This window comes from Natrix helvetica (genome assembly GCF_964273705.1).
Source record: "Natrix helvetica genome assembly, chromosome: 5".
NCBI lineage: Eukaryota > Metazoa > Chordata > Lepidosauria > Squamata > Natricidae > Natrix > Natrix helvetica.
Genome location: NC_138551.1, coordinates 66496764 through 66512223, shown reverse-complemented (window position 1 = coordinate 66512223; position 15460 = coordinate 66496764). Strand labels below are relative to the sequence as shown.

At 36.8% G+C, this 15460-nt stretch overlaps 1 protein-coding gene across 1 annotated transcript in view; it reads right to left on the bottom strand.

The window, feature by feature from the left end:
* The window catches only part of ZRANB1 (zinc finger RANBP2-type containing 1), a 33232-nt gene that overhangs the window by 5742 nt on the left and 12030 nt on the right, over positions 1 to 15460 (bottom strand). The window contains exons 5-8 of the mRNA XM_081954479.1: positions 12333 to 12404; positions 9864 to 10062; positions 7615 to 7735; positions 2361 to 2490 (exon numbers count right to left, since the gene is read on the bottom strand). Coding sequence (XP_081810605.1) covers positions 2361 to 2490; positions 7615 to 7735; positions 9864 to 10062; positions 12333 to 12404 — 522 coding nt within the window. The remainder of the gene's footprint in view (positions 1 to 2360; positions 2491 to 7614; positions 7736 to 9863; positions 10063 to 12332; positions 12405 to 15460) is intronic.

Genomic DNA, 15460 nt, shown 5'->3' with positions numbered 1-15460 from the left:
CTCATTCAGTGACCCTTCAAAGTTACAACAGCACTGAAAGAGAAGGGCTTTTGATGGGTTCTTGCAGTAGCAGTCATTGTAGTGTTCCCGGGGTCAAACCATGAAGGATTTGCCTAACAGGAGCAACTAAAACTGTTTGAACTACCAATGAGGTCACATGATGCTGTGCCTTAAAAACACATTGCTTAGTAATGGAATTCCCAATCCTGATTATTGTCAATAAGTGAAAACTATTGCACTTTCAACATTTTAAATGTATCTAATGGCTTAGAATGATTGTCTCATGTTTAAGACTATTCTACTCAACTTTACAGTGAAGCTTTTCACAAACTAGTGAACCCATGGCTGTAGTTCTTTCTTTAAAAGTTCTAATTATTAAAGATATAAAATTCCTAATTATTGATAGCAATTCATTCATTGTGCTTTTCCTATAAAAAGAGTTTAAGATGTTATAAATCTTAAGTCTGAACATGATATAGAACTTTCTTTACACTATATTTTCAGGTTGCTACATTATTTAAAAGAAGAATGTGGAAAACTTCCTTTAGGGACCTGTATTTTATGTCACAAATTCCTTTAAGCTACCAATCACAAAAGACAATTATAGGTGGTAGTATTCTAAAGAAAAACTGTAATGCTATGAGGTTTCTGATATTAAGTATTATGCTTTCTATATTTCATTATGAGAAGCATAGACAATTCCTGTGAAAATTCTTGAACTCAGAAATTACCTGTGTTTCCCTGAAAATAAGACTGGGTTGTATTTTCTTTTGGGCACCAAAAGTAGCACTAGGGCTTATTTTTGGAGTGTGTTTATTTTTCCCCATTTAAGGGAGGCCCACTTCTGCTTGCTCACGGTAGAGCAGGTCGCTGTGCAGCATGCTGGTGCTGCTGCCGTGAGATAGGGAGGCTGAAGCTGCCCCACATGACCCACACTGGCTTACCTCAGGGCCCTGCAGCCAAGCCACCCATATCCCGACATCTGCCTCATCTCACGGCAGTGGCTACAGCAGCCCCATCTAGCAGGACCCCTCGAGGCTGCCAGCCCATTTCTTCTGCTTGCTCACAACTGCAACGGAGGAGGCTGGTGCCGCAGCCTTGAGGCGAGATGGGAGGGTGGAGCTGACCCACGCACTTTGCACTGGCTTACCTTACACCCCAAGACCTGCCTCACAGTTGCAGTACCAATACACCATTCAGCCTCCTGCTCTGTTGTGGCCACAAGCAAGCAGAAGAAGTAGGCTGGCGGCGGTGCCAGCGGTGCTTGTTGGCGCTGCCACCGCTAGGTAGGTGTCAGGCATGGATGGCCTGGCTGCAGGGGTCCTGAGGTAAGCTGGTGTGGGGAGCATGGGGCAGCTCCACCCCTCACCTGATCTCGTGGCCGCGACACCACGACTAACCAGACGAAATGGATGGGTGGCCGGCTGCAAAGGCTGTTTTTTTTTGTTTTTATTTTTATTTTTAGATAAACAAAACATAAAATATAAAACCATCTTCCATTACATACAGTGTATCGATTGGTTACAAGGTTTTTGTGCATCCTTTCCATAGTCATCACTTGCAATTTATATAAATCACATAATATCAAATCGAATATGTTTATACATTATCATTATACCTCATTTGTTTGACTATTACTATTATTCCTTCATTTTAAACAAGACATCTTAAAGATTGGGTTCATTTATATTATAACAATTCATTACATCATCTTCAATCTATCCAATAATAATATATGTTATATTCAGTATCATTCTATTATTCTTGTATTGATAACATTCTCTAGTATCTTTCATTTCCATGTTTTTTTGATAATTGATAAAATATTGATAAAATAAATTGATAAAATAAATCCATCTTATAAAATTGTTTGTCTTCTTGTTCTCTAATTTCAAATGTCAATTTACTCATTTCAGCACAGGCTGTTAAGTAGGGCCTCTTTTGGGGGTAGGGCTTATATTAGGCACATGTGTAAAAACATGCTAGGGCTTTTTTCGGGAAAACGGGGTATTTATACTGTATTTCTGTTAACTTCAAAATACAACAAAGTATTTCTAAATGCTTCTATTGCACTGAATCAGAATCAATGTAACCTGCCAACGTATTTTAATAGCAATTTTATTAAAAATTACAATTACAGCAATAAAATCTAATACAAACTAAAAAAGGGAAAAGTAGAAGAAATAAGAATATAGTTAAGAAAAAGAACAATTCAAGAAAACTAATAAAAATACTAGAATTTGAAACATAAGAAATAGAAATTACATTTACTGCTTTAAATTTCTTTAAATTACAGATTTTCCCAATATCTTTTCAACATTTTAAATTAAAATCTTGTTTGAATTATAAATCATACTTACCTTGAAAACGAGTATATCCTAAAGTTTCTCCCCGGAAACTCTTATAATATTTAACTCCATAAACTATAATTGGTCTTCTAAGAATATGTGCAAGTACAAAAATGTGTGTCTGTTCCAAACTTGCGCCAGGCTGTTTCAGAAATAATATTTTAAAATAAAAGAGTTATTATGTGAGATAAAACAACATTGACTTTTCATTTTAGTACAATACAATAATACCACTTACCACAATTTAATTGAATCCAACAGACAAAAATAGAGACTCAAGTTATCTCTGAAATAACGAAGTCTGTTAAATTAAGCTTTATTGATGTTTCTGGGTAAGCTCTTTAAAAATGGGGAATGGAGCTGGTGAGAAGATTGGTGGCAGAAATAGGCCAGTGGGAGCTGCTCCATTGAGACATTGGTGGCACTGGGAAGATTGGAGGCTCCTCCTTCCATATGCAGTGGGATAGGGCAGTTTAGACAAGGATTTCTGGAAGTACTTGGTGTTTCCTGCTCCTTTGCAACTAGATGTTTATTCCTCCTGGTTATGTCCATAACAAGCGAAGGGAGTAGTGGACAAGATGGAGGCTATAACATTGAATCTTGCCATCTTTAATCAACAAGAATGCCCTATGCATATTTTTACACATATGCAAAGCGATAGATAGGTATTTTACAGATGTGCAAAATATATTTTGGATTTAACATTTAACAGTAATTTCAGGACATGTTCCCTACTGAATGATCTGTTACATTGAGGTTTTACTGTAACTGAAATGTTTCTAGGAAACCATCTTTTTAAATACTGCTTGCCAAAATATTTTCACTGTATTCTTAAAGCATAAATATAATCTGGTAAATCATTTAATGAGACATAAATTAGGAAAAACCAAGGCCTAGTGAAGCCATTAATTTGTCTTAATAATGTTACCCAGTTTTAATTACATATATGCCTCCTGTAAGGCTTCCAATTATAGTAACCTAGTAAAGACAGGCATAGTTACAAAAGAAAAGAAAATAAGAGAACATATACAAAAGGATATCAGGTTTTTTTCCTTAAATCAATAGATTGCATGCAAAATTACTGCGTATTACCTGATATAGTGACTAGAGAAGCAATTTTAACGTTATGGTTAAATTTGATTTAGCACACTTTAAAACCTTAAATATTACTGTCAGATATTACAGTGAAGCAATGTGAATTCTTATCATCAAATATTTATTCATGTTACATTTTGTAGGCTTACCCTCCCTGTACAAACTTTTATTTAATTACAGTGAAGCATATGGTGCTCAGTATTAGCTTCTGAGTTGTGCACATTGTTCATTAAAAAAATGGAAATTTTTGTTGTCAGTCTAAATATTCCAGCTTTGGGAGAATATATTCTAATCATAGTAATAATTGTTACAACATCATTAGTGCCTGGATGTAGACAAACTGTAAATATTGCAAGGTGCCCTACATCATCCAAGTCATCAGTGACAAATCAAGTCATCCATTAAGCTCAAACTTGTGGCATCATCTCTCTATATAAAAGTCGCCCTTGATCAATGACTATTCAAAGTTATGATGGTGATAAATGAATGGTGGTTACATGTTCTTGGAGTTCCAGTCATCCCAGCACTTTTGCCGTCATGATTGTGACAAGTGAGATGGAAAACAGTTTGCACTTACAACCAATTGCAGCCTCTATCATCACGAGATCATCATTTGCAATCTTCCCTGCTGGCTTCCTCAAAAGTTGATGAGGAAGGGGCCAGGAAAGATCACAAGTCCCTGGGGTAAGTGTCCTAGAGTGATGGAATGTGTCTATGAAAGGGGAGGTGGTGTGATGAACTACAGTGAACTTCTCAGAAAGGAAGGGGCACATTCCAGGTGGGGTGGAAGGAGTTGAGACAACACAGCTCAGAGATGAATCAGAGAAAGAGGAAGAGGTTTAGGATAGCCATTCCTTAGCATCTCCCAAGATATATCCCTTAGGGTTAGAGAAAGATAGATTTAGTTTGGCAACATTCTGTCTCTATGGTTTAGCAAATAAAGAACTGAGCTTTGGCTGGAGTGTTCTAATCTGTGTCATTCTTGGGCTGGGCCTGTCATTCATCTTGCCACACAAACTGATACAGGCCTCAATAACTCTCATTCACCCTTTAAAGAGAAGATGGTTTGTCTTTTGGTTTCTTGAAACTTAGGAGACTAGGGAACTTCAGTTTCAACCAACAATAAGCACATTTATGTATGAAGCAACTAAATAACTACATTCATCTGAACAGAAGAGTTAGAAAGCACTTATAGAATCACCATTCACAGTACTAATAAAAATGCAACTCTCTCCAGCTTATTAAACCAGCTTGGAATACTGCTCTCAAACCCTGGTAAAACAACCAACAAGAATTCTGCTGTTTAACCAGTGTCCTAAGCCAGAAAAAAAAGCAGCATGTCAGTTGAAATGATTACGATAATGATGTTGACACTATTATAAAATAATTGCATATTACAATTTACATTATACAATGTAGATCCATAGAATCAGAGCAGAAACTCAAAATGCTAGGAGAGTACAGGGAGTATGCATGCCTTTTAGACAACCAAGAATGTTACATAAACACACATAAAGCTCCAATCATATTGCTCTAAAAGAATGCAATCTTCTTTCCCCTCGAAGTATTGGGAGGGGAGGAGACATACAATAGTAGAAGCATGTTGTTGAAAGCAGGTGAATAGGCAGGAGATATAAATAATGAAAGCATGAAATGGAGGCAGCTGACGGAAGAATCGCTGCCTCCTCAGGTGGATAAGTTGACTAGTCCTGCCTTCCCTGATGCCCTCCACATGCAGTGAGTGAGGGTACCTGCAATGGAGAGCCTCCTCTACCCATGGAGAGTCTCTACATGCAGATTCAGGGGGAAAAAATATTCAGAGAGTCTCCAGGGTCAGAAGGCTCTCCACTGCAGACCCTTATCCTCTACACATGGAAGGGAATGGAAGGGTATGAGAAGAGAATGAGGTAGCATGCTGATTGAACAGGACTAGAAATTTTAAAAATACTCACCTGGGAATAAGAGCCAATGAACTAAATGGGATTTTCTACAGAGTAAGCATGCATAGATTTCCATGTGCTTGCAGCCCAGCACAAAGACCTCTATCAACCTGTTTCCTTGTTGCAAACAGAAGGGAAAAAAAACACAACTCAATACCCCAAGGATCTCTTCTCCAGTTTGTATCTTAATTACATGGAGTAAGCTGGGCTAAATAGATCCATCTCCAGCATAGTAACAGACTATGCATATATCCCTGGAGTTAAGAGCAACTAAACATGATGGGTCTTGCTACAAAGAATATGTGCCCACACCGAGCTAACATTTTTGCAGTCTCTCTCTTACTGCTGTGGGTATGGGAGAGGTATCATCAGTACAGGTAGTCCTTGACTTTTGTTTAGTGACCGTTGAAAGATACAACAGCATTGAAAAAAGTGAACAATGACCATTTTTCACACTTACAACTATTGCAACATCCCCATGGTCATGTGATTTACATTTGGATGCTTGGCAACTGGTTCATATTTATGACAACTCTTGGATCCCAGGGTCACGTGATCACCTTTTGCAACCTTCTGACAAGCAAAGTCAATGCAGAACCCAGATTCACTAAACAACCGTGTTACTAATTGAACAACTGCAGGGGTAAAAAGGGGCAAAACTTGTTTTAACCAATTTCTCACTTAGCAACCTAAATTTGGAGCTCAATTGTGATCGTAAGTTGAGGACCACCTGTACACCAATGATACCCAACTATGTATCTCTGCCCCTGGTGAATTAAGTGCTGTGAGGCTTTTAACGTCTTATCCTGGTGTCTGGAGGCGGAGAGTGTCTGAATAGGGAATAAAAGGTTTCAGCTAAAACTTGGCAAGATTGAGTGCCCTTGACTTCTGGGGGCCATCAGTTTTACAATTATGTTGGTACACAAACTTGGGGGGGGGGAGAAGAGATCCTGGACTCACAACTCCTGCTCCAAAATCAGGTAGCAGTGGTGGTGGCTAGGAGGGCCTTTGCACAGCTTCATGTTGTGTGCCAGTTGTGCCAAAATTCCTAAATCAGGGCCTCTGTTCACAATCATAATCACCTCCCAATTGGATTACTATAGTGAGATGAACATGGGCTGTGAGATGGGTGGTCATGTAAATTTGATAAAGCAAATTTATCAAACGCACAAACACACACAATAGGACTTGCTACAACATCATGAGCCATCAACAATTTTTGCAATCTCTTTTACTGATGTGAATGTATATTATAGCATTCATGTAAGAGAAATTATTTTTAAAAAGAATAATTCCTATGTAATGTGTTCATATGTAGATAGGGCATTAACTAATTCACAACTGGGTGCCTTATAAACCATTTAATATTATCTTTTCCTCTCTTTTTGGTGTATGTAGTCTCTGGGTCAGTATGAACTCACTAGGGTGTCCCATACACATATATGTTGGGGGGGGGGACTCCTCCAGACTGATTGAGTGGAAATTGGCAACAATGGCCCACAAGAAAGATGGAAATTATACTGATTTTTTTTGTAATGTTTAGTTTGATTTTTATATAATCCTCTTTTCTTTGGGAGATATCATCAGGTAAACATAACTATAACATTGTCCATAGCAAAATCTATGAAGCTTAAAATATTTATTTATGCAGGCTTTTCTAAAGATTGCATAGATTATTATAAGTGCTCAAAGTTAGCACAGTTCCCAAATTCAGCTATAATTAGATTTGCAGGTGTATTCAGAAGAAATTCCCATTCAGTTCAGTGAGATAGTATATATATATATATATATATATATATATATATATATATATATATATATATATATATATATATATATATATATATATATATATATATATATATATATATATATATATATATATATATATATATATATATATTAAAGAAGCTGTGATTATTCAGATTGGCATAATTAAGCCCAATACTCTTTACATAATTTTGATTTTATGTAAAATGTAAAAAAATCCCATTGATGACTTTGATTGGATGATGCTCATAACATCTGAAGTACTCAACAAGTATAAACATCAAATTAAAGTACCTATAACAATACTACAGACTTACTAAAGGAAATAGTTTTCAGTCAGGTAATCTAAAATATGCATTACAAAATAGAAATCTATAAAACTTGTTAAGAAAAATGCAAATACATTTCTCACCCGGGTTGTCTTTCCCATGTTCTGCTTTTACTTACGGTGACATTCTTACCTGACTAGCAAGAGAAAGTATAAATGCCCAGTCTTCCTGCCATTGTTCTTCTCGCAGTGAGAAATGTAAACCAAAGCTTTGAGAATACCATGACTCCCATTCTTTCCATCGGGTATAGAACCTATAAAAAAGTATGTGTGTAACAGTTTATTTCATCTTACCCAATCACACAGGCTTTCTCCAGAATTTGGGCTACTTAATCGATGATTTGACGGGAAGATGAAGAGAGTACGAATTAGTATTTCTTACTGCAATAGTTAGCCAACATCTCTCTTGGTACACACACACACACACACACACACACACACACACACACACACACCTAGAGAGACAGACAGACAGAGAGAGATGGACCTTGGTACTCATCATTAATTGCTTCCAGGAGGTGCAATGAGTATCAAAAACGATGAGTACCAAACAAACCTTTCCCATAAGGACTAATGCAGTGAATCACAATGCAGCCAACACTGACAAATCCTAGGTTGTGCGTTGAGTACAAAACAAACTATGAGTATTGGGACAAAATTTTCACATCAAAATGTACTGAGTAACAAAGTTGATGAGTTTCAAAGCAATTGAGTACCAAAGTACCATTGTATGTATGTATGTATGTATGTATGTATGTATGTATGTATGTATGTATGTATGTATGTATTTATGCATGTATGTATATATGTATGTATGAGAGAGAAAGGGGGGAGGGAGAGGGAGGGAGGGAGGGAGAGGGGGAGAGGGAGGGAGGGAGGGAGAGGGGGAGAGGGAGGGAGGGGGAGGGAGGGGGAGGGAGGGGGAGGGGGAGGGGGAGAGGGAGGGAGGGGAGAGAGCGGGAGAGAGGGAGGGAGGAAGGGAGAGAGAGAGAGAGAGAGAGAGAGAGAGAGAGAGAGGGAGGGAGGGAGGGAGGGAGGGAGGGAGAGAGAGAGAGAGAGAGAGAGAGAGAGAGAGAGAGAGAGAGAGAGAGAGAGAGAGAGTGTCAACTATGCAAAGGCTTGGATTCATTTAGGAAAATCTGCTTCTGAATATACAGGAATGCCACAAGCATCTATCTACACTTATTAAAACACTTACATCCATTTTCAGGATTGTCTGAATCATCCTTTCCTACCTGAATCTGAATTATCAACTGATCATTTTTCACTGTTTTTGCAACAACCATTTCCCTAATAGATTAATAGATGACCTTCCAAAAATAATTCTTATATGTATGTGATCTAATGTCTAAAACTGCAAATAGTTATGAGTTTTTATTCTTATTTTCTTCCATCATGTATTGCTTACTACTTTATTGTGCATGCTCATACAACTGTACATTTTAGAAGTAATATTTTAACATGGATGGATGGATGATGGATGGATGGATGAAAGACTGCAGATAATTGATTAGTCGTAGCACCATATCAAAATATAAAACAAAAATAAAATACAGAATCTAATCTCAGCATAAGATATATATAAAAGAAAATACAGCAATAAAATACATGTGTGGAAAATAAGAATCAACAGACAAATGCATAACCTTTACAGCTTATCCCAATACGTTCAATGTAACAGGCTCTTAACTCAATTGCCTTAACTATAAATTTAGCAGTTCTGCTCCCGATGTATAGATTAGAACCCAGGAGGCAGTAGAACAATCTGTAATTCCGACCCAAGTGGACTGTTTTTTCAAGTAGGAATGTTAAGTATCTAAGTCTAAGAAGTGTATATAACTGACAATCAAGCAAAACATAAGCAATGTCTTCAATCGTTGGGGTACTGCACTTACTGGTTATAATACTGGTTCTCTACACCTACTTTTCAATGAGCCAGGATAATTTTTCCAACTCATGGTGTCTTCAGGACTACTCCTAGGGTTAGCCTACATGGCCAATGCTGGAAGTTCTCTAAGTTAAATCCACACTTCTAGTGATAAGGTCAAAGGTAGAGAAGGCTGTGCCAGTACAAACTTCCCAATCACAGCAAAAACATAAATGTGATCAGATGTATAAATAACTACTTCAGATAAATCCCATTGGACCATCAGTTGACTAATTAAATGTCACTTTATATAGACACAACTTATTATTTGTATAAATTGCAAGGTTTTCTGAGTTTCAATATTTTTCGACAGAGTAAGATTGCAAAAGAATGTTGCTATTGCTGTAAAGTACTAGCAAATTTATCCCTCCCAAATCTAAAAGCTCTGGATTTTTGTTTGAAGAAAGTTAACAATTAAAGTCATTCGACTGTACAGCAAAATAATGTGTGCTTACCAATGAGAACAATCATGTAAACTGTCATGAAGAGCTTTACGTAGCACCGAATCCTTATCATAAATGCCCCAGGTAGCTTGTAGAACTGAATCAAGCAGGCAATCTCCTGCAGTCCGATTCCAAAGTGCATAAAGTCTACTGTCCAAACGTGTACCCAGTTCCAGTGACCAGTTTATAATGGGAGATTCTTCTTCTAGTTCTACAAAATAAAACAGTATCCAATCGGCCATCTTAAATCGAATAAGCAAGACACGAACCCATTTAGCACTTTTATTACTTTTAGATACAGCAGATAAATTGCTTGGTTTTTAAGTAAAACTCTCTTAGCTTCAAGACAATAGTGGGAAGCTGAGCATTTCCAGATTGCTGAAACTGAAGTCCAGCAAGAAAAAGTTTTTTGCCTGTTTCTTCTTTGCTGTTGTGATAGGAGCAGGCCTGAGTCCCAGGAAAAAAGGAAAGGAAGATAGTGGTCAGAGTTGAGTGTGTCGAGGTCTCTGATTCTGCTCTATGATGCAGCTCCTCTTTCCTCATTTCCCCTGTATTATATTGTTTTAAGGATATTTGATGAAAACATTATTCTAAACAAATAAAGAATGGAAACTCCAATAAAAATTGAACCTACCTTAAAATTCTTCTATTCTAAAGTTCCTTCAAAGAGCAGAAATTGTGGGGGGAAATAAATTGCCAACTAAATGAATGATTCTCACTTACTTATTATTTTGCACTACTGTATGTATTATTGCATCTGCTCTACTTTACTTTCCTTGAAATTTGCCAACCCATCTGTTGATTCCAATAGCTACTACTCCAGGGAATGAAAATAGTAAACACCAAAATTGAAAAGCTGCTTTACTTAGTTTTGCTGAGCAGTTTTAGAATGGCCTTCACAATTTTAAAAGAGGACAATTATAATTTTACTCAAAACTATTCTAGGTATGTATAGCTAACTAGCTGATCAGTTAGTTCTCTCTTAGATAGCAAAGAAAAACCCCATCCATATCTTCTACATTAAAATTTCTACATCATTAAAATCATTTTTTAATTAATTACCATAGTACAACCATGATATAAAGTTTGACAACTATAAAGATCTGAGCCAATTCCAGCACTGTACAAAAAGAATTTCTCCAAATTAGTCAAATTTCTATGGTTTTGTCAATAACATACAAATAATTCCTAATTATGTATTATCAACATTTTTTTCCTACTTCTACTTGTCCCTTTCATAATATGAAAAATCCCTTAGACGTTTTCAACAAATTTAGTGTCAACGCTAAAGTTGGCCAAACTGTGGCCATTTTCTTTTTTGTAGCTTCCTCTAGGGAGGTTTCTCTTCTCATTGCTTCAGGGCTGACACAGCCTGAAGCGAAGGGGCCAGGGAGTGGGGTGTAGAGATAGCTGGGGGGTTGTAGCAGTGGTGGGATTCAACTAATTTAACAACCAATGCTTTCTAATAACCAGGGGGAGTCATGTGACTGAGTGGGCATGGCCAACTCGGTATCATTCACAGCAAAGAGGCAGGAGCGGCAGACTGTTCACACCAGCGAAGAGGCTGCAGGTGCAGGCTGTTCGCACTGGCAAAGAGGCAGTGACGTCAGTCTGTTCATGCTGGCAGAGGCGAAGACAGGTAGCTGGACCATGTGGGATGCAGCGGAGAAAGGCTCGGCAGGGAGCTGGGTCGTGTGGGAGGCTGGGGTGAAGACAGGCAAGTGGGCTGGGCCGCGGGGGCCACGTGGTTGAGGCAAGCAAACTAGCAAGCGAGGGAGCCAGAGAGCAGCTGATATGATGTGGCTAAGATGAGATAAGGAGTGACTGAGAGGAGAGGGACGGGCATGGCCATACAGTGGTGCGATTAGCTGGTTCTCCAAACTGCGCAAAAATGTAACAACTGGTCCAAACCAGTCCGAACTGACTGAATCCCACCTCTGGGTTGTAGCCTAAATAAAATTGTTTCCCTTGGGAATTAAGGACATTGGTGCAGGTGCTCAATGGAGACTGAGGTCACTTAGCAACTGACTGTATGCTGATTGGACCATATGACTGAAGACTCTGGAGGGAAGCGACAAAGTTTTATTTTTAATTGGGTGCAAAACCGGTGGGAACTTAGAGCTAGTTTTCCACCAGGAATGTGCCAATTTGATATATCCCAATAAAATGTCCTTTGAGGAAATTGCCTGCCTCAGAGTTCTTATTAAATGGGATGTATTATTTGGAACCTTGACATCTAGTGAATTATACTGCCACCTATATAATACATCAAAGAAAAGAACATCAATTTATTCTGGTCACGTACATATGCAATTTATATATTTATATTTAGTTCTTCCCTGGTGTTCTTTAATGGTTCCATTCTTCCTTCAATTACTATTCCATAAACCTCAAGTGAAAGCTATTGCAAAGTAAATTCTAAAACACAGTCAAGTTAATAATATCATATTGTGTAAACTATATATTATATAACATATTTACCTTTTTGAACATCCCTATCAAGTACTTCATCGAAAAGCTTTTCTTGAACTGTTGGCGGCAAATCTTCAATATCTGTAAAGGAAGACACTTGATTATTACACATCTGACCATAACAATTCACTTAAATGTACAGCTTTCTCTACTTTAAAAACTGCTTCAGAAAATATTATGAACACTTTTCAGAACAAGCTCTTCAGAACACCGTCATTTCTTCATGTGGTTATTTTTCTTTCATATCTAAACTCATCAAGTGATACCTGAGGTATCAATGCACTAGTTCCCAACACGTATACAAAATCTTGTTGTGAACCAATACCAAGTAATGAACTCAATAATGACTAAAATGTAAAACAAAGTTGCAGAACATAAGGCCAGAAAAATATAAAATATATGGCTAATATATACAATTTAAATTAGATTAAATCTAGATTTTCTGCTGGCTCTACTTAAATTTTAAAATACAACTTGTAAAAGACTGCATTATTGCTATAAAAAGATAGTGTTTTGATTATTCCTTTTGGAATGCCGGTTCCAAAACCTGAAATATTACTTCTCTATAGACTTAAATTATTTCTTGCTAAATCCACTCAGAGTATATATTTACTGAACAACATTAATGTACAACTGAATTTGACAATGCAAGATTCTTGTATAAAACTATGTACAAATGTTATTTATTAACGGTGAAAAATATGTCCTTAAAATGTAAGCTGCAATCATATTAGTTATGCATTATAAAATAATCCCAAACTTTACCATTTGTTCTACCTGAATTCATGTTATGCATTGAATAGTAAATATATTTTCCATTTCAATTATATAAGATATAGAGGAGTTTGAACAGAGTAGAACTAATTAAAAGTATTTTTACTTTATATGACGTCCATGAAATAATAACATATTTGCGCAGCAAACATAATAAATAACACAATCCTGTTAATTAGTTTAGGAAGGTAGGCTTGAAAATTCTATTAAGACACTCAATAGAAAAAGCTTCTTATTAATTCAAGTAACATTATTCTTGCTCCCCTTCCTGGCCCATCCGATTTAGCAAAAGAGATGCACCAAAAATAATTATTTTCACTTAGTAGTGTAGTCAAATTGTTTTGCATTACATACTCCAATGAATCAGAACAAATTAAGTATAATTGGAGAATTGGAGACAAGAGGTATTTTGCTTTCAAAGCCTCTTCCAAAAACTCTTGCAACAAAAATATATAACTCAAAGATAATGAGTTTAAATTGATGAAATTACTTTTTACAAATAATCTGAAAGCACAAAAATGAAATGCTTGCTATAGTCATAATACAGGTTTCAAATAGAATGCCTGTTTAGGCTCTGTTGATCTGGGAAAAAAATTATGTTCCTGAGAGTGAGCTTGCCATGGAGTACCTGAAGAAAAGTTTCAAATGAAAGTAGTTCTCATCATCTCAATCTACAGACAAGAATAACAGACAAGAACATTGGAACTCCAATGAAGAGCAGGATTAACAAACAACTAATAGAAGAGGATGCATGAGGGGGGGGCATGTTTCTAAATAACTAATTATATGGATATATTTTATATGTTATATACCTTGAGTTGTCATTGCACTATATGTACTTCCTAGTCAATGGGATACAGACCCCAAAAAGAATGTTAGCTTGCAAAATAATAATTAGATTAGAAAGCATGACATTCTGTGGATTTATCTGTTGATTTAAATTATTTATATGATCATCCATCTTATCTTAGTGACTCTGGGTAGTACACAAGCACTAAAGCAATAGCTCCAGCCAAAGACCATGACGAAGTCAAGGTAAAACAATACATTTCAATTGTAAAAAGCTAAATCAGCAGCAAAACTCACCTAACTTCCTGACCCAAATGCCTGGGGAAACAGCCTGTTCTTTGGAGTCTTATGAAGGACTAACATGGCTAGTACCATTCAGATGTCTAGGGATTGCTGTTCCATAGAACAGAAACTGCCACAGAAAGGGTACGACTCTCGAGTCCAAAAAGATGGCTTTGTTTAATAGAAGGGACCCATAACACACCCTCTCTACTAGATCTAATCAGCCAGCTTGAAACAATGGTAGAGAGGCAAACACATAGATAGCCTGGGATAGTTAGGACAGTGGTTAAAAAACTCTTTGGGCTTTTTTATCCTTTTGTTCTTTTTGTTTTATGAGACTGATCTTTCAGATGGTTATATTCCCCTTTCTCTTTGACATATATTTTCTTTTTAATTCTTTAATTGTAAGCTATTCAGTGACATTGTGGAATTAGTCTGTCTAAAAATTTTAATAGTCAGGGTTAGAAAACAGACCAGATAAATACACGTTGACTGATAATGCTACATGGAATATAGGTAAAGCTGTGGCTAGGAACTTTCTCTCCCTCTGCTTTGTAAATATCTAAGGAAAATCTGGGCAAAACTATGACTAAGGAGGAGGGTTTTCCTTCAAAGATATAAGACAAAGCCCTGTTTTCTATCTTAAAAGGGTCTGGTTAACCTTTTTCTAATAGGTCCACCCTCAGTGACTAAGAATTGACTGAAATTATGCCCCTACCATGAGCAAGGAATGCTGCAAGTGACATGAATTTGAGTACAACTGACAGCCTAGTCTATTATTTTTTGCCTTATTGAATACTGTTGTGTTAATCCTAGGTTGACAAAACGATGATGGTTATCTTTATAGTCATAGGACCATTTATTGATGTGAAGGACTTGGAGGGGGGGGGAGTAAACTCAGTGTGTTGTAGAATATAGAAAATAATGCAAAGGTAGTACAGCTTCTGGGGGGTTGTAAGAAAAATAATTCCAATCTCAATTTGATCAGCAGGAAGTACAGAGAAATAGATAGAAATATTTGAATCTGTTTCTATATTAAGATATCTTCTTATTAATTAGTGATGTTCAATTGTCTTATCAGACTCTTAATCTTATTGCAGTAAAGTTTACCATGTCTTGATTGTCAGAAATCAACAGCAACTTAATCCCAAAATCAGAGAACTTGACAGTTGATAGCCACGGGCTATGAAAGATAGTGACTTGAAACATAAATGGAGTAAATGATAAAAGTGTAACTTTGACTAAGTCATTTGGACACTGAAAAATACATGAGAATAATTTAGAAAGGGGTC